This window comes from Haliotis cracherodii, unplaced genomic scaffold (assembly GCF_022045235.1).
Source record: "Haliotis cracherodii isolate W230 unplaced genomic scaffold, xgHalCrac1.p SCAF_6, whole genome shotgun sequence".
NCBI classification, from domain to species: domain Eukaryota; kingdom Metazoa; phylum Mollusca; class Gastropoda; order Lepetellida; family Haliotidae; genus Haliotis; species Haliotis cracherodii.
In genome coordinates this window covers 55,815,275-55,840,330 of record NW_027266319.1, presented here as the reverse complement: position 1 = coordinate 55,840,330, position 25,056 = coordinate 55,815,275, and the positions used below count along the sequence as shown (strand labels likewise).

The following is a 25,056-nucleotide window of genomic DNA, read 5'->3' as shown; positions in this document are numbered from 1 at the left end:
TTTACCGTAATCTTCCGCAACTCTCACCTCCTGACCATTTGAACGTCTTAGTGCATTCAGATGCCATTGTAAAATTCCAGGCTGCCCCTCTTTCTGTGATGTTTTGACGGATGAAATCTATTGCGTTATAATAATCTCTGTTTGCTGATATATAATATGTACATGTTGTAAAATATTTACGATATTTTAAACGTGTAATTCGATGCATATGCAATGCAATGTGAACATAAGGCGGTTATAGTCATAGTTATACTGCGATGGATGTAGGGGAATGGTAGGGGGGTGTATGTATGTATGAAAGCACGAATACCGATACATGAGGGCGGATATAGTTATAGTTCGATGGATGTTGGGGAATGGTGGGAGGATGGATTATGTATGAAAGCATGCGCATGGATCCATGATGGCTGACGTAGACATAATGGTGGGGAAAGAAGAATGTGATGTGTGTGTGTGTGTGTGTGTGTGTGTGTGTGTGTGTGTGTGCGTGTGTGTGTGTGCGTGCGTGCATGCGTACATGCGTTGTGATACGAGGGTTGGCGAACATGTTGTCAGATGATTGTGTGAGTAAGTTAAGTGGTTGAGGATGTGGCAGCTATGAGTATTGGTACATGCAGACTTGGGGTTGGGGGATTGGGTGTGCCTGTACTGAGGTCTTTTGTTTCACTCACTTATAGTGTTTTCTTTCACTCAAATACTGTTTTACGCATTTTAATGACTGAAACTGTAATGACTCAAAGGTCATACTGGTCGGGCATTCAACATTATGTACCCCAACTACATACGTAGCCATTTTTATGGTGTACAATTCTGCTTCTACCTCTCACACACACACACACACACACACACACACACACACACACACACACACACACACACGCATTAATTGTTTTATTAAATGTATCTTCGAGAGTCAGTAAGAAACTAGAAATAACTGCCTTTGTTCTGTAAACCTCACCAAGTTTCAGCTTTCGCCTCTTCCTTTGTGGACTGAGGTTTCACATTTGTAAAATGATCTCTCTTATCTGTCTGTACCATCAACTTAACTAACCTCACCCCCTGCAGTTTTCCCGTCCCATATTGCAAAGCAGGTGACCCACAAGCAGGAATACCGCCCTCCTTCAGTCCAGTGATACTGTTCCTAGCACAATATGTTGGGGATACGTAGCCTTGTAGTCCTGCACCATGACCGTGGAATATATTTATTTTATGAAAAAATAATAATCTAGAAATGCATACAAAAGCAAGTCTAGCCAGCTCAAGCTAGCTCTATTCCACATCAGCATAGGGATTTTTTTTATTTTTAGAGTCAAGAAGGATATTGTGTAATATAAGATTTCAGAGACTAAATGTTAGTCTAGTAGCCTTGCTGTGGGCAAACATTTTGCAACAATTTGGCAACCTTTGATATGTAAACAGCAAATATTATTCAGTTTTATTTCAACAAAAACGGAAAAAAATCGGATCCTACTTATTTTGTGGATACCATAACAATAAATCAAGCCAATAGATCGTTTGAGCTGGCATGAATATAAAAAATAATTAGCAAGTCGATAGTCATAATTCCCTCTGTTGGTCCCACGTGAAATGTTCTTCATGAATAGAATAGATGGCTGATAGACGTTCGACCGAATAATATCATTTGCAAAATTCAACTGTTCATCTAATTTCCATGAATGTATGTTACATAGTTCATATGTTCATGGGCTTCTTCACTGAATGTATAATGTGGAGGACTACTTCACTTGAGGATAAGTAACATAAATAATAATGATAATTATGACAGTATTGCCATTATTATTCCTTCAGATTATTAAAAAAAAAGTTATTATGTTTTCATAGAGAGAAAGAGGTATGGAGATTGTGAGATTATTTTTAGCATCGGAATTGTTAACATAATTCTTAAAGATATTATGTTTTGTTTGTTTGTTGTTAAATGCTGCAAGGATATTAAAACATTACATTTAGGTTCAGTTGTATTTTTATATTTGTATCATTTTGCAAATGTTACAGAGACCTGATTAGGGATATATAATAATGTATAGTCGCTATTCTTAAAGTAAGAAATATTGCACACAAGAGGATAATCATATTTCATGACACTATTCAACGTCGAAGTCAACGATATTTGTGTATGTTATTGCTACATGACACGGATACGTCATGATAAAGCAATTAGAAATTGGTATTTGATGATATAAGATAGCTACGCGATAAATCACAAAGAACAAAGAAGGAAGCGATATTTATTTCACGATAAAAATTGTTCTATCATGACGTCATTTATTGAGATTCGAACATGCACTCGCAACTTGAAAAGTAAAATTTGTAAATTTGACCTTATTTTTGAGAGGTATGTGTCTAGTGAGTTGTTCCCAATAAATGTTGCTGGAGAATCCGAAAGTGAGAGTGATATGACAATCGGTATTGGGAGAAAAGGTACAGATGATTGATGAGAAAATTGTGAGAATATGCGGGACCAAACTCAAATCCTAAAATGGATTTATCTAGCATGGCCGCTGTCGGATTCTATTCAAGGAATCATCATTATTTAAGTACGGGTAAATATTGTAAAGCGTGTATTTTTTCCTAATTTAACACTCTAAAAGAGGCTGTACGTAATGTTGATATCTCATATAGAAATAAACGAGTCTCGGTCGTTGTTTATCGTACAATAAACAACTCCCACTCGTCGTTTGTTTCTTAATTACATGACCATATACACTAACATTATATCTTTTCATGTTTATCGGTCAACAAAAGCGACATAAGCATTTCCATTATCATGAGAAACCCTTGCCAAAAGTAGCGTCAACTGCACCATTGCGACAACATCAGGAGCATGTTTCATGATTCATCATAATAAATGATGACATTGGATGCTCGCAAAAACGCGAGCTCATTCCGATCCACTAGTGGCACCCGCCACAAACACATCCAAAGGCAAGCCAATTGTTCACCCGAAAAGGCAGAGAATTGCATCTGACATCATTTTTGTCATTGATACGTCAAACCTGGAAATGCCGGCTACACGTCCAACACAAAGCCCAAGCCAGGACCCAAATCCTTCAAACCCGGCCAAAGTTCTGTTAATTACATACATTTCCCCCTAACCTTAAATAATCTATACTAGTTCTGAAGTAAATCGTATTTACCCGTATGAATCGTCTTATGTTATTTATTGCCGATAAACAGAATATGCACACTTTCTGAAAGTACTGTGTGATAAGTCACGCACCAAACCTTTACTCTCGATATACATGCTGTTCTTACTTAAAAAAGAATATTGGGTTAACAAGATACGTATATTAAAGTACCATGCTTTCCTGATGTGCTCTCATTCTAATTTGAAATAATGGCATAAATAGTTACCACTCATCTTTCAATATTTTTCAAGGTTGGGTTAATCACGAACATATTTGAATATGTACAACATCTATACTTACTTAATAGTATCTTTATACTTAAAGGCATCAGGTTTGTCTGTCATAAGACCCCGAAACAAATATGTCCAACACAGCCCAATATTTGGCTCTTGGCTCCTTGTTCTTATATTTTATAAGTATTGTTTAAACAACTGTTTTTTTCTGTAAAATATGTTCATTTCAGAAATTAGATGTTATTCTAGCATCAGGTCTGTGGTACGTTTACTGCATCAGCATTACATTAAAACGATATTACGTTATATAAATCCACACAGAGGAAATGCTTAACATTTATCTTTTAAGGAAGAGTGCAGGACGACTTGCTTTATACATATAAATGTGGACATATATGTATGGTGAGGTGAGGTGAAATGGGGTTTAACGTCGCGTCCAAGATTATTGCACTTATATAGCGACGTTATATGTATGGACATTTGGATGATTCAGATATACCTCCTTAAAGATAGTGTTCGTAGATGACTGTAGAAAATGGAATAATTATGTGAGTAATCGGGTTAATACCACGTTCAGCAATATTTAGCCATATTGCGATACTGGTTTCCAACATACAAGACGGACCATGAAATTATGACTTGAATTTGGACCTGGCTTTCTGGTGTGATGTAACACCCCAGAATCTCCGGTAGAAAAGGGGCTCAAAGCACGAATGAAGATCACGAGATGATACTGATGTATGCATCTGGACATATATTTGCGTAGTATTACTACCTTAATTCATCAGTATATATGTATTTTGCATAAAAGGATATTATAGGATCGACGCTGACATGCGCATATAACCTTTTCACCAGTGCTGTAATATTTCTTCTGACACATATCGACACGAGAAATTATATTTAAATTTAAAAGGAGCCCAAGTGGGATAGAAATTTGAGTCTGAACCTATTGAACAAGGCTTGTTTCATTTTGGGCTATAGCATTGCCGCAAGGCCTGGGCGGAAGGGAACACCTGTTTGCAACCATCAGATACCAATCACAACTTCTCTCTCCAAACGAAAACAAAATACGAAAAATGTCGGAAGTGTATCCTTCTAATTTTCTATTTAGATACATGTTTTAACTTTAAAGTAATTATATGTATCTCATGTATTATTGGTATCTGTGATGCTGGTACCGTTTTGTTGCCATTGTGTAGCTTTTGTGGAGTTATTATGAATATCAAATACATGCCTTGAAATATGGACTTGTGAAAGAACTCATCATTGAATCATTTGCATTTAAATTAATGCATATACCATTTACTTGGCGTGTATGGACATATTATCCATCTACTTATACACACTTATTATGGACATATACAAAATTTCATTGTACCTTATTATTTAAAAAAATACCCGTGAAGATCCGGCTTAGAATAGGCATTCAACAACCCTTGCTTCGCTGACTTGGTTGAGGCATGTCATCGTATCCCAAATGCGTAGATCGGTGCTCTTGATGATAATGACTAAATTGTTTGGTTCAGACTGGATTATTTACGAACCACCGTCATATAGCTGGTATATTGCTGAGTGCGGCGTTAAACAACAAACAATCAAACAAAATCTATATAATTATTAAACACCTTCCAACAATGATAAATTAAACTTATATTTTCTAAATATTCTGTTATATTTATAACATAATTTGATTCATATTTTAATTATTGCGTTGCTTTCTTCCCTGTCATTCAATGTGCATGTTCAAACCCCTACACTTTTAATATTTCATTTTTCATAAATGGCTACGTTAGTGCGTTGCCTAGATCTCTCGTTACCTATTCACAAGAATAGATTAAAATAATTTGTTTTACTATCATATTTCTGTTTATCTAATTCATAATACGAAATTGATAATTCATTTATAATAGTATAGATCATATTCGTGTATATCACCATCTGATGCTAAGGTTTTATTTCAGAAAATATAATTAATTCAAAATGTAGAAAGATACACAATTTCATGATTTGCCATTATTTGACTTTTAAACTGTACAAAGTATGATATAATGATCAGAATGCCTGTAACGGGTAGTACTTAAGAAATAAATATTTGTCGAGAAGTCCCATTTTTCAGATATGCCCTTCAGTAGCATTATTGCATATCTCCAGAGAGAAGTTTACATTGTAGTTCTCATTATTTGTGGATAATTCAAAAAGCAACATAGAAAATATATATGCTACCATGACGAAAGAATACAGAGTATACATAACTCGCAATTCTATATATTCAGCAAACAGCCCAAAACCGAAACTCCACAACATATCCGATTACACTGATTAAGGCTGTCCCAGTTCTCCATGCGATACTGACGCCCGTTCGTCTCCCAGACCATACAGAATAAATTTAAAAGGAATCCAGCTCAAGTCTAGAACGATTTGGCAAGCCTAGATTGCCTTAATTCTATCCATGAAAGTAAGCATTAATAAAAAAATATTGTTCTTGTCTGCTTCAGATTATATTTTGTAGATACTTATTTTAACTAGGAAAATTGTACTGACACCGGCGCTGTCCCTATTGAAGCTATCCATAAGAATTTCGAATTGCCGTCCATTGTTCGATGTCAATACATCGATGACAAGTGAGGATATCATAAAGTAATCGTTGATGCCGCGCTACACTTTGATAAAAATTATAATCAAGTTGACTGGTGTGTACATTACTACAGTGAACATGTACATGATCATGCCCTAATAATCAAATGCCGTAATGTCAAATACTAATTTATTATTGTGTGATGAATTTAACTGGATCAGTGGTAACATGTGATATTAATATTCCATCATTTTCTTTCCTGGTTGGTCCATCCATGTCTACAAAATGAAAATAATACAATTAAAATGGAGCATAGAACCATTCTTAATTTCAGGCTAGAGCTGTGGAAATCTAGACTTTCCCAATCATTATAGACTTGAGTTGGTCTCATGTTTTACATTATTCTCTTGGGTCAACGTCACAGCTCATACCATACACTAACAAGACCAGCTTGCCCCCCGCCGGAGCTCCCGGATTTTGGTTATATCATCTAACATGGCCAACTCTGCTCTTAAGTAAACAAGAACCTAATCAGCGAGGGGTCCTTTATCATCCCTATGTGGCGGCTTATAAAGATCTGATATCTTTTCCCAAAGACCTGGTTAATAATATATTTTCTGCTGAATATTCGAAACAAATAGAGTGAGTTGGTACTACATGTACATATGTATACGGTTCTATTTTAAATGACTGCAGCGCTCCATTATGAAAACAATTTGTTTTAACGCCGCTCTCAGCAGTATTCCAGTGATATATGACGGCGGTCTGTTGTATATGAAATATATGCAAATTGAATCTTGAATCTTGAAAGTTGTAACATTTCCGCAAATAAGTATCACATGCAGTATACAGTATATCAACTGCAATATACTGTATACATCAGTATACAGTGTGTCGCGAGCTCTGCGCTGGGCTCGAGCACACATTTCCACACCTCTCCCTTCGGCAAACACATCACGAGGGTTGCAACGAGGTCACAGGTCAGGCGTGCACTCGTCAGTTGTCTAATACGGTCAAGAGTAAGATCTTCCGGAAGACCACTGCACTGGAGGTATGTGGATTATTGAGGAGGTACTACGTGTTTGGAACTGGGAGTTGAACACTAAGCACTTTTAGAGAAGAGCTCACAATAAAACGTTATGGACTCGCGGACGGACTTGTGTTTTCATTTCAAGACGTACATTTATCAGGTTGAACTTCCTAACTGTAACAATAACTGAACTTCACGCCTTTTATACACATTTGTGATGGGGCGACAATGCGACAACGAGACATATTTTGACCTTGAAGATGTCGCGTTACGGCATCGTCGCCCTTTTGTAAAATAAAGAAAAGGATTATCAAAGAGCGACAATGCGAACACGCGACAATGCGACAAATGGCCAACTGTCGCGCTTTTGTTAATTTTGACACGTTTTGCTTGTTTTTGTAAAGGCGTCAATGCGACAATGCGACAACGAGACAATGTCCCTTCCATAGTAATCCGTGCAAATAAAACTGAGTAATGAAATAGAAGTCTGACATGCCAGTTAAAAGATAGAGTGTTGCAGCTTCTGATTTCATAGATCTTCAAGAAGGGTTATCAATAATGGGATGGGTGATGAGTTCAACTGCATACGCTGTGATTAACAATAATGCTCCGAGTCAATAAATTTTGTCAAATGTATGACATGTATTACGTGAATGAACATATTGTTTATACTCGTCCATGTTTTTGACGGACAAAATAATTTACATGCTCGGTAAAACTGAGGACGGGCATCATTGTGCGTTTCCGTGCTTTGTTCAGGTGAACAATTGACTTGTCCTTGCATGTGTTTGTGACGGGTGCCACTTGTGTGGCAGGATACGCTCACCTTTTCCCGAACACCCATTGGATGACCTGAACCACTTCGGATTTTTATCCCACATCGGTCTGATACACCATGATATAACTGAAATACTGAAATACTGTACAGTTGAAAATGATGTTTAATGCGATTACCGTAGTGTGTTACTGCAACTGTTCATATTTTGTGCAGTGATGTTATGTAATATGTAAAAGAAAGCATATTCAATTATCCAATTGATTTGAATAGAATATACTTGCGTCAGTGTATTTTATTAACGCCCCAAATCCTAATTTAAACACATAAAATAACAGATCACGCATGGTGCCTTGACTTACCTCTAGATTTAATGGGCCACCCCGGAATAAAATAGTTCCCCCCAAAGCGAGGAACATATGTTTTAGTATGTTTACAAGAAATATATTCCAAACAATATCCTCATTAGATGAGAAGATCTTTTACAGAATTACCTCAGTAAGTCAATTACAATGACAGAGCGTCGTAATACATTTACATCAGGTACCATACGTCAAAATGGCATACACGATAAACGTGACGGGAGATATTTTCGAAGTTGTTAATTAACCTGTGGCTATTTCAAGCCTTTGGCATCACTGATCAATTGGCCGATCATTGAAAGGTGATTGTGAAGATGTGTCAAATAGATACTAAGGTAAATTCATAGATTTCTGTAAATTGTCACTGCGACAGTTTGGATTTTTTTTTTCGTGTTTTTTGTCTCTCTGGGATGGGTTGTAGCGAAGGTATCCTTAAATGGGCTTGCAACCACGCTTCTGTATGAATTCGTACCAGGGAATTCCAAGGGTTTTCCCCATGAATGTGGAAGTAGTCAGTGTTTACGCCTTTTCAAGAATACAGTCACGTGAAGAACGTCATGTGACCGACCTCGCGTCCAAGTCGTATATCTTGTAAACTTCACATTAAAAAATTAGTTATTGTTATAACCAAATGAAACACAACCCATTATCCGATAGGGGTAACTGTACATAGCCGTTACCACAATAAACTTAGTAACATTGTTGGGTTTGACTTCTTGGCGCGTGTCTGAATTCCATTAACATGTAACATATCCTAAAACTAGCTTATCAGCAAATCTCGCTGCACTGCGCGCGACAGATACTAGAGCAAGGCATGCCAGAAATACGAAACCTAAACCTTCCGAAAGGAAGCCTTTGACATCACGTGCGTCGGGGGACCAGCGCCATTTGATTGGCCGTTAACAGTTGTACAAGGCGGAGCAAAAAGCATCGTTTTTCCGTCCATTTTACGCTTGAAAAACTCGACCCTTTTCTGGACACTTTCTAGACGCTGACCAATTAATCAATTTTAATGAATTTTTAGTCGTTTTCCCGTCCAATGACCATATACGGAAAAAAACGACGTTTTCGTGTTTGCAGTGTTATATGATAAATAGAAATGGCTACAAAAATTTATGGCCACAAAAAGGTTCTCAATATCACTGCCTTGGCGGACATATTGAAAATCATGTTAGAATATAATTCAAGGATGGGAACAAGTATGTGAAGTTTCACAATGTCCTTTTTTACTCTCCTGACTGAAACTCACCAGAACTAATGTCATTTTTACTGTTCAATTACACAGTAAATTAAATTTTCTATCTAATACTTGACGCAAATAGTTTTGCAAATATGAGACTGTTTTGGGAAGAAGACAGTGCTCAGTGTTTCCGTAGATTATGTTTTCCCTCTGGTAATTATTAGTCGTCACCGAAAACATTTTCAAAAAATATCTAAACAATATCCAACATGACAAAATACTTGAATGGTTATGTTTGTTTGTTGTTTAACGCCCCACTCAGCAATATTCCAGCTACATGACGGCGGCCTGTAAATAATCGAGTCTGGACCAGACAATCTAGTGATTGACTTCATGAGCATCGATCTAGGCAATCGGGATACGATGACATGCATCAACTGAGTCAGTGATCCTGTCCATCCGATCCCGTTAGTCGCCTCTTACGACATGCATAGTTGCCTCTTACGGCAAGCATTGGTTGCTGAAGACCTATTCTAACCTGGATCTTCACGGGATGATTGACATCATGAGCATCGATCTACGCAATAGGGATATGATGACATGAATGAACCAAGTCAGCGAGACTGACGACCCGATCCCGTTAGTCGTCTCTTACGACAAACAATGTTGCTGAAGACCTATTCTTTACCCGGATCGTCACGGGTATGATTGACATCATGAGCATCGATCTACTGATATAAACTGGTGGTCCTTCATCTTCATTTTGTATGCATGGACGTTGCCATTATCGTAGCAAGAATTAGAAACTTAAACACAGCGCCACAAAGATATGTAGCGTATATGATAATAAACCCGAGTGGACATTCATGGGTAAAGAAGAATAAACAAATAAAATCAGAGACGTCCTACACAATATAAATCCTCACCGGTGAGGTGGACAAACGCCCGGTCCTCATCTGGCCTACACTACTATCAAAACAAATGCAAAGTGGATTATAACAGTAATCCTGTATAAACAGTCAAAACAAACTCAAGGATCAGATACCACTATGAAAACATCGGATTAGTTAAAAGGCCCATATACTCAGGTCATTAATTCATAATAATGAGGCACTCGTGAAGAGCAACCTCCTCGTGGTATCGCTAATAGCTCTTCCCCCGTGTGGAACCGGGGAAGAATAATTCCACAGCACCCCATTGCTTGTCGTATGAGGCGACAAAATTGGGCAACCTGTTTGCCGTGGGTTGCGTCCCTGTGTCGGCGGAGGACGGGAGTCTGGTAGTTGAGGGCACTGGTTCCAGGAACAGTGTTCCTTTGCCCAACACACTACTTTGACCCTTACTTCGCCTAGACGGGTGGTAGGATGGGCCCGGTCTTATCAATCGGCTGGTCATGCCAAGCCCTGTGCATTAAATTGTGTATGCACACTCATGATTTTTATAAATATATTGTTTGGTCTTGGCCAATATATTACATATTTGTACTCATGAATTATTTATGTTACAAATTGCCTAGAGTCTAATGCCAGAAGGCGGTGGCTTATGGGCCAATCTGGTAATGTTGACCGCTGTATTCTATATGTCTCTAGTTTATTGTTATGGGCAGAACCAGCCTGGCAGTCAACTTTGTAGACAAATGTAGCTATGCATGTCATATTTGCTGGAGTATAACACCCCTGTATCCCTGGTGTTTGCATGCTGGAGATCCGATGCAATGTAACACTGCCCTTGTTGGTGCTCGATGGTGGATGGGGAGCAGAGGTGCTGAAATATTTTCCTTTCACCATGGCCCTTCAATTATCTGGTTCCAACCGTCCAAATCGTAGACATTTTAGAAGTTGATGCAGAAACTGATGTTGTATCTCAACATATCGATACCTGGGCTCGATTCCTAGTAATAGAGACCCTTGATAAACAACCTATCAAACTCAATCCGTTTGCTGTATCGAAAGCCATTTCAGGAATTTGTGGAGAGGTGAAGAACGTGACTCGTAAACGTAGTGGTTCCCTCCTGGTTGAATGTGCAAAGAAACAGCAATCTCTCAATCTACTATCTGTCAAATTGTTTGCCAATATTGAGGTTGCTGTGTCTGAGCACAGAACACTTAACTCTTGCCGTGGCATTGTGCGTGACTGGACCCGTTGTCTGTCTGACATGTCAGAGCAGGAGATTGTTTCAGAATTAGGACAGCAAGGTGTAACTGCCGTTAAAAGGTTTACCAGGAAGCAAGACGGAGATGTTGTTCAAACAAATACCTATCTTTTTACCTTTTCGAGAACTACTCTTCCTACATCGATCAAAGCGTGATTCACAGCCCTGTTTCTATCAATTCAAATCTTCAAGCTGTTGCAGTTCGTTTAACTTTGAACGTTGTCTTTACCCTGTGTTCCTTGTATATTCCTCCATCCACTATGCTTCGACAAACAGATCTTCAAAATCTATATGATCAGCTACCCAAGCCATGCATCATCGTGGGTGATTTGAATGGACACAACCCTTTATGGGGAAGTGTTACCACAAACAATAAAGGGAAAATACTTGAGGAATTCATTTCAGATAATAATTTATGTATCTGTAATGATGATTCAAACACTTATTTACATCCTGTCACTGGAACATACTCATCTCTTGATCTGTCTCTCACCGATTCAAATCTATTTAATGAATTTGACTGGTCGGTCCATGATGACCTCTGCGGAAGTGATCACTTTCCCACCATTCTTAAAGCTGTGAACCCGAATCCTGAAAACTCGACATCCAGGTGGAATTTTAAGGCCGATTGGTCATTATATGAAATATTGTGCACTGCAAAATTAACCCCTCATCATTTTCAAAATGTTGAAGATCCGATTCAATTGTTTTCAGATCAGCTAAATGAAATAGCTGATCAAACAATTCCAAAGTCCTCTGCAATTCCTCATATTCGCAAACCGTGGTTTACCTACGAATGTAAACAGGCGCGGAAGTGTAGGAAGAAAGCGGAAAAGTACTTCCGCCGACATCCCACAGTTCATAATTTAGATCAAGTAAAAATTACAAATGCAAAAGCCAGGCGGGCTTATAAACAAAATAAGCGTCAATCTTGGAGGACCTACGTCTCCAAAATAAATTCCCGTACTCCTATATCCAAAGTATGGAACATGATCCAAAAAATTAAAGGCAAAGGATCAAAATCTTCTGTTCACCATTTGAAGGAAGGTGATCAGTTATTAACTGATAAATCAGACAGTGCCAATAAACTTGGTGAAACATTTGCAAAACCTTCGTCATCGCCTAATTATGCCCCTGAATTCATAAAATATCAGAAACAACAGGAAAAGAAAAATGTTAATTTTAACTCTGATAACGGGGAAGACTATAATGAAGTGTTTTCCTTCCATGAGCTACATACAGCCCTTGGGCAAGCTCATGATACAGCGGCTGGTGCTGATAATATCACTATCAGCTCCTGAAACATTTGCCTGATTCATGTCTAGAAACACTATTAGATATATTTGACCACATATGGACGTCGGGGAATTTTCCTCCTTCTTGGCATAATGCCATTGTAGTCCCTATCCCAAAGCCGGGTCGGGATCATACAGATCCATCCAATTACCGTCCTATATCTTTAACCAGTTGTGTCTGTAAAACCATGGAGCGAATGGTAAATAATAGATTGGTTTGGTTCTTAGAAACCAATAACCTACTAACTAATATTCAATGTGGTTTCCGCAAAAATCGAAGTACTATAGATCATTTAGTACGATTGGAATCGTTTGTGAAAAATGCTCTTGTTAACAAACAACATGCTGTGTCAATTTTTTTCGATCTTGAGAAAGCTTACGACACTACCTGGAAGCATGGCATTTTAAAAGATTTACACAAGTTTGGTCTGAGAGGCCGCTTACCACATTTTATATCACAGTTTTTAGCGGGCAGGCAATTTCAAGTCCGAGTGGGTTCAACCCTGTCTGACCATTATAATCAGGATCAGGGTGTCCCACAAGGAAGTATATTGTCAGTTACTCTATTTAGTATTAAAATCAATAGTCTTTCAAAGGTTTTAAGTGATGCAGTAGATGGGTCACTTTTCGTAGATGATTTTAATATATCTTGTTGTGGTAAAAATATGCACACTATTGAGAGACAGCTACAATTATGCCTCAATAAAATACATAAATGGTGTCTAGAGAATGGGTTTAAGTTCTCTAAAGTCAAAACAAACTGTATCCATTTTTGCCGCAAATATAAACCGCATACGGACCCAGAACTGTTTTTGGCTGGTTTTCCTAATAAAGTTGTCAAGGAAGCCAAGTTCTTGGGTATCATACTTGATAATCATCTAACATTTTTACCACATATAAGAAATCTGAAGACTAAATGTCTGAAGGCAATTGACTTGTTGAAAGTTGTTTCTCATTCAAAATGGGGAGGGGATCGGACAACACTCCTTCATTTATATCGTTCTCTCATCCGTTCCAAACTCGATTATGGCTCCATCATTTATGGTGGTGCCTGTAAAAGCAACTTAAAATTATTGGATTCAGTACATCATCAAGGCCTGAGGCTATGTCTTGGTGCCTTTAGAACTTCACCAGTTGACAGTTTATATGTAGAGGCAGACGAGCCATCTCTTAAACAACGTCGAATTAAACTTTCATTGCAATATGTGACTAAATTATACTCAAATCCGTCGAATCCAGCATACGACTGTGTGTTTAATCCCATGTATGAAAATCTATTCCAATCAAAACCAAAGCTTGTTCCCCCTCTAGGGTTCAGAATTAAGCCACATATTACCGCAGCTACTATTGATCTTTCTACTATCTCACCATACCGGTTACTGTCTACACCTCCTTGGCAACTAGTCAAACCAGAGGTAGACCTGACACTAACTACCCTAAAAAAAGCTGATACAAACCAGTTGATTTATCAACAAGAATATGCCCAGTTGCGGTCAAAATATGATACCCATCGCTCTATTTTTACTGATGGCTCCAAGGATGGTGGCAAGGTTTCAAGTGCTACTGTCATTGGAACTAAAAGGGTGTCTTCTAGAATCCCAGATAATAGCTCTATTTTTACAGCTGAGGCCAATGCTATTCTTATAGCTTTGGACTTCATTCAAAACCAATCATCTCAACAGTTCATCATCTTTTCTGATTCCTTGTCATGCCTTCAGGCAATACATAATTGTTCTTCAAATCATCCGTTAATACTTGACATTTTAGAATTGAATAATGTTCTCGCCACTGCCCAATACGACATCGTCTTTTGCTGGTTGCCCAGTCATGTTGGCATCGCTGGTAACACTATGGCTGATACTGCTGCAAAGGCAGCCCTCTCCAAATCAGTAACACCACTTCTTTTACCACACAGTGATTACAAGCCAGTAATTCGATGCTACATCAATGATCTGATGCAAAAGAAGTGGAACACCCAAGTGGGTATCAACAAACTTATTGTTATAAAACCATCACTAGGGTATACCTACTTGGGTTGCTCTTCCAGACATGATGAAGTTGTTTTGCAACGATGTCGTATTGGACACAGTCGATATACCCACGAGTATCTTTTAAAAGGTGAGGATCCCCCGTTCTGTGTCCCTTGTGATGAGCGAATCACAGTCAAGCATGTTTTGCTTGACTGTGTTGATTTTTCTCTCACAAGGGATAAATATTATCATTCAACATCTTTAAAGGATCTTTTTTATGATATCAGTGCTCATTTAATTCTCGGTTTTTTAAAAGAAATACTATTATTTGATAAATTTTGAATTGTTTTAGAATAGTTGGATATTTTTGTCAACTGAGATGTATGTAGGCAGTGCCACTGAGGGGGTTAAAGCAGTGTAAAATTATTGTCCCCTGACAGTGGCACGTGAGTCCATATATATTGAAGTAATTAATATCAACTAGTGTTTTAATTCCTTGGTTGTGTTTTGTTTTTTAATATTGGTTAATATTTCATACAACCACTCGTGACCGAAGTGATGGCATAAATCCTGCTGGGAATCATGCAGGAAGCAAAAGCACTGTAAGTCCCCATGATCCCCAGTTAGTTGGTCTAGCTTTAGACGCCAGTGCTCTCTAGCCAGGTTTTACTTTCTAATAACTGTATTGAAAACGTCTTTGTTTTACTATTGCTCAGGTAAGTTTTATGTCTTCACTGTGATAATTACCTTACTGTTTTACTGTCCTTTGACGACAGAAATTTTAATATAATCAATTTGTTCTCATCGCGATATGGCTGCAATATTGCCGATGCGATGTAAAATTATAACTCACTCACTCACTCACTCACTCACTCACTCACTCATAATAATGAATGAAATCGTGAATGGGTTTATGGACAGTACCATTCTACACAACAGGGGTGTGGAAGTAACCATTTGTATTTAGTGAAGGCCATATGAGGTGTAGGCCAGATGAGGGCAAGCCGGACAAACATCCACCTGTATACATGCACCGCTGGCCATGAAGAGAGCCAAACGTACACAGTCGTCATGATTTCCGTGAAACAGTAGGCAATCACAGTGGTCGATAAAAACAGAGAGAGCCAGGGTAGAATGGCAGATACTGTGCCACCAACAGAGTGTCCTATAAATTGATTACTATTTTGTTTGAATGTGGTTCATGTCAATATGTAGGCGTTTCTCTTTTCCAGTTGTACTGTACAAAACGTAGCATATCATTTTATCAACTTCAAATTCAGATATGTGCAAACTGAGCTGTGTATTACATGTACTTCAAACTGTTGACTTTATACTAAATAAAAAGATTATATTCATAAATAACATACTCACCTGTTGTGACGCTGTAGTACTCTGTACCCGTCTCCTGTTGTCCGTCCTGGGGGGACATGAACAAAACGTCGTGGAGCTGACACCGTTGATGTTGCTGTCTGTAGAACACAGCAACACAAGCTTCGTTCTGGAGACATAGACCCACACAACTTAATCTATTTCCAATGTTTGGAATTTCTAATATGACGTTTCTTTGAACAATCACATTTTTGAAAGTCATCCATTTGGTTCCATATCCAGAAATTAAAATAGACGATGAGAAGTAAACTAAAGTTAAAAGAATCAGTAGCCACAACATACTATTATAACTCAATTGATGGTTAAACCAAGTCGCAAGCGGAATTCTCCTTGAAGCAGTGGAATGGTTTATAACAAGCTGCGTCTGTGTCCTCTAAAGATGCAGTGCCTATCGATTCACTTTCCTTTGCTTTGGCAGTGGCATCTAGCAGCCAATGTGTAGCTGATGGTTGATTAATACTGCAAGTGTAACGGTTGGGTGACATCAAAGACACAGCATAATTATGTCTTTCATTGAGATAGCAGAAGACATCACAGAGGAAAATCGCCCAAGTAAACATGTGCAGGCTGCATTTTATTCTGCACATGGTTTGGTGTTGGCGTTTCCCATACAATGCACATGTACCTAAAACCCGACATCCCAAAACATTATTTACGGATTGTTGATTGATTGTTTCAACTATACGACGGCGGTCTGTAAATAATCGAGTCTGAACCATATGATCAAGTGAATGAGTGAGTGAGTGAGTTAAGATTTAACGTCACATCGGCAGTATTTCAGCCATATCGTGACGAGAAGTACATTAATAATACATATATTTATACAATATAAAAAGCTGTCAACAAAGGACAGTACAATAACTAGAATATCACAGAATCTATCTAAAACTAGTTGAGAATATATAAAAGTCATAAAGAACAGAGAACACAATATAAAAATGGGCTAGAGATCGCCAGCAACTGAAGTTAGATCACCATGCTAGGGTACATGGGGACTTACAGTACCTTTGCTTCCTGCATGAACCCCGGCAGGATTTATATCATCCCTTCAGTCACTGGCGACATTGTACCAATTAAGCCGAACTAAAATGACGAATATTCTACGATTAAAAACCTGGCATGCAGAAAAATACTTTGAATGATATTGGACTTACATACCCTCTTAGGGGGAAAATAATTTTACGCTACTTCAACCCCCCTCGAGGGTACAGCCACTAACAATCTCAGTTATGAATTTTGCACTACCAATCTTTAAAACAATACAACAATTACATCAAAATTTATGTATAAGATCTATTTCTTTTAAAAAACATAGTATTAAATGAGAGTTAACTTTACTAAAAAGGTCCTTCACTGTTTTTACACTGAAATATTTATCCCTTGTAAATCAAGTGAATGACATCATGAGCATCGATCCACGCAATTGGGATTCCATGACATGCAATCATCCAAATGATCAACGAATCTGTCTCAATCAACTTCACAAATTATTTCTGGAAAAAAACTCAATAAAAAAACAAATATTTTACATTTTTGCAGAAAATACTAGCCGCATTTGGTCCCTTAACTATTTTGGAATGGCGCCCTATCAACGTTGTAAAGGAGGTCAAGTTCTTGGGACCTATTTTTCATAACCATTTAACTTTTCTTGCGCATATTAAATACCTTAAAGCTGAATTTCTAAAGGCACTCGATTTGTTGAAAGTAGTTTCTAATTCGTTATTATCGTCTGTGGTGTAGCATGTAAAAGTAATTTGCAAAATGCATCACCCAATTATACTCAATCAGTCAAATCCGGCTTTCAATTGCGTCTTCAATTTTCTTTACTAAGTTATTAACAATAAGAAATCATATATTGTTCCACCACTCGGAATCAGAATCAAATCTTATATTAAACCTCAAGATATAAATCCCAACCAACTTTTGTCGTCGCATCCTTGGCCCTACATTAACAAAGAACGGATACAAACCATCTACTTTACCAACAAGAACACAATCAATTAAGAAACACATACGACACTTACAAATCTATATTTACAGATGAAGCTAAGGGTGGTTCGTTTGTTTGTTGTATAACGCCTCACTGTTCCGGTTATATGACGGCCGTCTTAAAATAATCGAATCTGGACCACACAATCCAGTGATTGACATCTTTAGCATCGATCTACGCAATAGGGATACGATGATATGCATCAACCAAGTGCAACGAGCCTGACCACTCGATCCCGTTAGTTACCTCCAGTTGCTAGTGCCATTATCAGAACACTATCTTCAAGATTACCATATATCAGATCCATATATATTCACAGCAGAGGCAAAATAATGTCATTTTCATAGCTCTGAAATATACAAACAACCAATCTGAATAATTCATATTTTTTAGGGATTCTCTTTACTGCCCTCAGTCTAGGAAAAATATATCATGTAAGCATCCACATTTTATCTTGTTACTGGCCAATGTTACATAGTCTTTTGTTGGTTACCCAATAATTGGTAACACAAGGACCGATTCTGCAGCAAACGAGCACACAACAAATCTTAGACACCACTTCTTATCCCATACAGCGAAGAGGTAATTCTAAGACGATGCCGTATTGGCTATTCCCGATATATGAATATATACTACTCAAAATTTGATAAGGATCACCAGGTGATATGTGTGTAAGTTACCACAATCATAACGAAAGGCATGACTCTGACTCAGAAACGTGTTTAATCATGTTATGAATGAAAATTCATGAACGGCATGAACTTGTATCAATATGGAATGTTTGAAATCTGCAAACACCAAAAGGCATTTCATTAAAAAATGTTAACAGCAAACAAGAGAAAGAATTACACAGTTATGAGGGATAGTCCATCATTACACTTAGTCGATGAAGTGTCAATATCGAGTATGACCTCCCCTTGCATCAATGACGGCCTGACAACGTCGAGATATGCTGTCAATAAGCACCCGGATGTTCCCAATGGGAAGGTTGTTCCACTCTTCCACGAGGGCATGTCCGAGCTCTGCCAAAGTCGTGGGTTGTGCTCTACGGCGTGAAAGGGCAACCTGCAGCATGTTCCAGACATGCTGAATCGGGTTCAAGTCCGGCGAGCGCGCTGGCCAATCCATGCGGACAATTGTCTCCTGCTCAAGGTACTGCTCAACCACCCTGGCGCGATGAGGACGGGCGTTATCATCCATCAGGATGAACTCAGGGCCAACAGCACCAGCGTAGGGTCTGACGTACACATCGAGGATCTCATCCCGGTACCTCACCCCCGTCATTGTTCCTCTCTTCAGGACATGAAGATCTGTCCTTCCATCTCTGTTGATTCCACCCCAGACCATGATGGAACCACCACCATAACGGTCATGTTCACTGATGTTGGCATCATGGAAACGTTCACGTTGTCGTCGCCACACCCGCTGCCTCCTGTCTGTAAAGTCCAAACAATACCTGGACTCATCGGTGAACAGAACTGGAACCCAATCGTTCCGTGTCCAAGTGACATGATCTTCAGCCCATTCCAATAGCTCCCGCCGGTGTCGAACAGTCAGGGGGATTCGGACACATGCCCTTCTCGAGAAGAGACCTGCATTGTGAAGACGATTCCGTATCGTCTGAGTGGACACATTCACCCCCGAGGCGTTCAGGAGGTCGTTACGTAGGCTGGTTGCTGTCCAGAAGGGATGACGTCGTGCCTGAAGAGCCACAAAATTATCTTGGCGTTGGGTTGTCGACCTCTGACGACCACACCCATGTCGGTGTGCTGCTGTACCAAACTTTTGCTGTCGGGACCAGGCCCTGCTTACAACGCTCTGGCTGACGTTTAGTGCATTGGCAACGTCACGTTGTGAATAGCCAGCATCAAGCATTCCAATACATCTGCCCAGTTGTTCTGTCGTCAGGCGACGCCTTACACGTTGAGGGGGCATTGCGTAGATAAACGTAGTGTAAACACTCAATTGAGTTTAAAGTTTCAGAATGAATCAGAAATCGTGCAATGGTAGCAAAAGCATGAACTGTGATGTGAAACGCATTTCCCATGGCATGAAATGCACGTGCAAGTGTGTTGGAGACGTTTTTGATTTCACTTGGACACAATACTGCCAGTTATGCAGTTATTTTGTTTTTTTATTAAGAAAAATATCTACGATCCTTATCAAATTTTGAGTAGTATATATATATATTTGATATATGAATAAGCAGACGTCCTGCTTGACTGTATTGATTGTTTCATCACAAGGGATCATTATTTTCATTGTGAACAAGGGACGATCAGGTAGCCTAGTGGTTAAAGCGTTCGCTCGTCACACCGAAGAGACGGGTTCGATTCCCCACATGGGTACAATGTGTGAAGCCCAATTCTGGTGTCCCCTGCCGTGATATTGCTGGAACATTGCTAAAAGCGGAGTAAAACAATGCACATCCACTCAGTGTGAATGAACAACCTTTTCTCATTCAACATTCCTTTTCTAAGGAACTAGAATTGATTGATTGATTTGTATGTACTTAGTGTATTATTTAATAAACTGACAGTTCTAATTAGTAACTTAAATTGTCAGTGGCTGTACCTTCGAGGGAGGTTGAATGGTGTAACAGTGATTCTCCCCCTAAGAGGGTATGTAAGTTCAACATTCGAAGTATTTTCATGCACTAATTTCGCCATTTTAATCTTCGGCTTAACTGGTGAACTATCGCCAGTTACTGAAAGGATGATATAAACCCCTGCCGGGTAAAGCAAAGATACTGTAAGTCCCCATGGTTCCTAGTATGGTGATCTACACTACTGCCTAGAAATGAATTCCCCTTACACGCATCGGCAACGCGTTACGCAACCCGTGTGCACCAGGTTGGTCACTCGTGTAGAACCCGTCCGCCACGCGTGTGATACCCATGTGCAACGCGTGACACACTCATTACAGGGGGAACAAACTTTTGACCAAAGGAGGGCCCGTGTTAAGCCTAACCCGGAGGTCGTAACAAGGAGAGAAAATTTTGATATCTTGACGAAAAATAATAATACACATGAACTTATTGATGTCTTCTTTTTAGACGTGATTTTGTGGGAAGAACATGAGTACTGTTGTGATCCATCTTTTGTTTCACGATCATTGCTTCTAAAGGCGATGGTGTTAAGATAATACAAGATCCTGGAACATGTTATTGCCTTAAAAATGCTTTTATTGTGGTATGACATTAAAAGTCTGTAGTTCGACTGTCAGAGATTATATTTAAGAGGTTTGGCGGAGCATTGTTATTTATTGGACCTTAATTATTTTATGATGGATGGGTCTCTTTGTCTCAGCTCCATAATTGTACGATCAAAAGCATGAATTTGGGGAACGAAAAACGTTATACGTGCAATCACCTGGAATGACTCATGTGGGCAAAACTAAAAACGTATATGTCCGCAATCCACAAACAATCACTTCATTTATGGCGAACATTTACCAACCGTAAATTTAATACTGTTCTACTGGCTAGCCTGGACCCTCGTGGAATGGTTAAGACGGGCCAACCTTGTGTTTATGGTCTGGTGAACACAGCTCAATGACCGCTCATCAACTCAAGATTCACATCTCACTATTTTGTTTGATCTCACTATTTATTTGATATATTTGTCAACTTCAACTGAAACCCGGTCCCGTGGTACACGCAGGACACACGCTTGTGCAACGAGTGAGCACCTGTGTCACATGCGTGTTACACGCGTTCTAAACGCTTGTTTGGTAGAACGCGTGTTTGGAGAATGAACTTCTAGGCAGTAGTGTACATGTACCTTCAGTTACTGGCGATCTATAGCTCATGTTTATAATTGTGTTGTTGGCTAATACTTTAGTCTTTTAAATGGTATCAACTATTTTCATATCGAATCAGTAATATTCTTGTTATTGTACTGTCTATCGATGACAGGTATATATTTAGTCTAAATATATGTATTATTAAATTATAACTTCTCGTCACGATATGGCTGAAATATTGAATATGTGAAGTTAAATATTAACGCGCTCACTCAGTGCGAGAGAGACGGACATGCACGTCTGTACGAGTATATAAGAGCAAAACTACTTTAACGCGACTTCAACCCCAAGTCATCGCACCTCACCAACTATAGCCTTTGATGCGTATTTCCACCAGTGAGTACTATTTCCTGTAACCTAAATAGGCCAAAATGTTGACAGATACCTAAAACATGTGCAATAAAATATAACAATAGGGCTTGAAACTCAGAATTAGTTTTTAGCGTGTCTCTAAATCATTAAGCATTTCGTAATAACCATATTAATGGGTGAAGTATGTGCCAAATGATTCTCTTGACGACTTTATTGACTTAAACATGCAAAAATCCAAATACTTCCAACTCGTGCGTACTCTAAACAACATTAGAAAGAGTTGGACCACGTATGGTTCAAGTGCATACATTGTCTATATCGCCATGTTGAGTACATGTTGACAGAATGGATGTGATTTCGAGTCCATGTAAAAAAGTAATTATTGTTTTCATTACATCAAAAGTGTTTAGATAGAAACTCAATTCCTTTTGGGTTAGCACTTGCCTGAAGAGGGTGTAGTCTCTACTTTGTTTTGTTCGCCGCGGATTTTACATAATGAATAACAGTTATAATGAAAGAAATCAACAAGTACGCTGCATTCCTATTTGCGTAAAGGTAACCCATCCGATGATTTTATTGGAAAATTAGATAAACTATTTTATACGTTCATTCGAATAATAAACCAAACAAAATAAAAAGATCTACTTTGATAAGGAAATCTAAAGAAGGTGGTCTGAGAATGATAGTTACCCGCAAATTTATTGATTCATTGCAATTATCATTTTTTTATTAATATTTTATTATCAATATTTTATGATAAACGCATAGCTACAACTAACTTTCCTCTGATGTGTTATAAATGGGAAAATGAACTTAATCAAAGCATTTTATGGAATAATGTTTTCTCTAATTGTAGAATATGTACCATTGATGTTAAACTAATAGATTTCCAGTACATATATGCATAAATATAGCTCTATATACCAACAAAGGAATTATTGAAAATGAAGTTAATGGATGATGATATATGCTCATTTTGTGTCTCTGAATCTGAAAACCTATACCATGTGTATGTAGAATGCGTTTTTGTACAGAAATTTTGGTTAGAAATTGAAGTGTGCCTGAAATCGAAACTTGCATATGATATTCATATTCAACCACATAATTCTTCTTTCCAAAAAATACATTCACCAGTTAAGCATTAAGAAAACTCCATGATTCCCTTTTTTTCATAAAAAATATTGAAAGATGTACATGTAGGTAAAATAGATAAATTTATCGAAATGAAAAATAGTAGTATTAATAGATTAACTTATTCATGACAAGAGTGTAATCGATGTACATTAAAATACAGACAACAAGCTGCTTTACAAAGCAGCTGTAGAATCTGTGTTTTTGTATCGAGATGCAGAAGTCATTATTTTGAGATGTATGTGTCCTACTGCTGCCAGTTACATGTAAACACGTTAAACAAAATGCTATTAGCACAGTCGTTTGAGTATTCAGTATTGACGATTTGGGGAAATAATCATTGTAATTTAATTGTTTAATTGGAAGACATTTCCAAGAGAAATCAAGGTTTCTGGACATAGAGTGTCCGGATTAACAAAGTACATGAAATATGTCAATTTGTGTATCATTTGTTTTATGTTAAGCCGTAACCCAAAGGGCAAATGCCATCAGCAGGTAACTTGAACTGTGTCCCACATATGTACCCCCAGAGGATTCTGGGATACAATTGCTGCCCTGTAACCTATGCTTGTGGTTAAATGGATAGAGTGGTCAGGCTACTTGACTTGGTTGTATGCGTGTACCAACTGTTGATTCTTCTAATCACAGAATCGAACATTCAGGTTTAGTTATATATATGCTTTTATTCATCCATTGGAGAGAAAACATGTTATAAGTTCACAGGGAGAAGGTGAGATTTTACATGGATTAAGTTACTTTAGAAGTTGCACGTATCATATAGTCTGGTTATCACAGATATTTGGAACAGTTCTTGATGCTCATCGGACAGGAACACAGGAGGCTGACAGGACAAGAGACTACACACAAGATCAGTGTCGGATCAATCTTGGGGATAGACACTTGAGTTCCACATGACTAATGTTGATGATGTTACAACCCAGCACGTCTTCATACATGCATAAAGTTTCACATTGACACAGGGCGTGTGTTAGAAGGTCGTCGTAGTGTAGACCACAGAGGAAGCAGCTTCCTTGAACTTTGTTTCTTAATTCTTGGATTGGCTTTTGCTATGAACCAGGCTGGGTGGGGCTTTCTGGTGGAATGAATTTTTATGAAATGTTTAAGGTCATGATCTAGAGATATTCGGGTATTCCATTCCTTCTCTTCGTGGTCATGAATGGATTTCATTATAATTTTCTTCCAGGAACTTTGCACGGGAAATGTACCACTGACCATGAAAGCATGTAAGAAGGGTAGAAGCAGATACTTCACCAGAATGTCCATTAATCCGGGATGAAGCCATGAGCATTCATAGTACAGTTGTTCTCTAAAGCGTAGAGGCGATTGAAGAATGGCTGTCTGGCTAGAAAATGGTGCGGGTTGTTGCACAGGTTTCCAAGAAGGAATATTTTCCTTGTGTTGATATGGGATTCCAAAGAATGCCACCCTATTAGTGTATTACAGATGTCAGTCCTTGTTGTTCTAGGCAGGCCTTGGCACGTCTTGATACAGGAGCGTTGCGATCTTTCAAGTGAGATTTGTTCACCTTTGGATAAGTTTGGCACCAAAGAGTGCCCGAGGAAGGCTGCCAGAACGAATCAGATTTGCACTCGTGAGTGGATTATGACCTTTAGAGTGACAGCCAGACTTGATAAGCATCATCGTTGAGGATTTCATTATCAAAGCAAGCATTTATTGTTCTCTCCCAA

The 25,056-nt window shown here is 38.5% G+C and overlaps 1 protein-coding gene across 1 annotated transcript in view; it reads right to left on the bottom strand.

The window, feature by feature from the left end:
* The window catches only part of LOC139446684 (perlucin-like), a 30,851-nt gene extending 14,461 nt beyond the window's left edge, over positions 1-16,390 (bottom strand). Inside the window, exon 1 of the mRNA XM_071227955.1 lies at positions 16,093-16,390. Coding sequence (XP_071084056.1) covers positions 16,093-16,390 — 298 coding nt within the window. The remainder of the gene's footprint in view (positions 1-16,092) is intronic.
* Between the last annotated feature and the right edge of the window lie 8,666 nt (positions 16,391-25,056).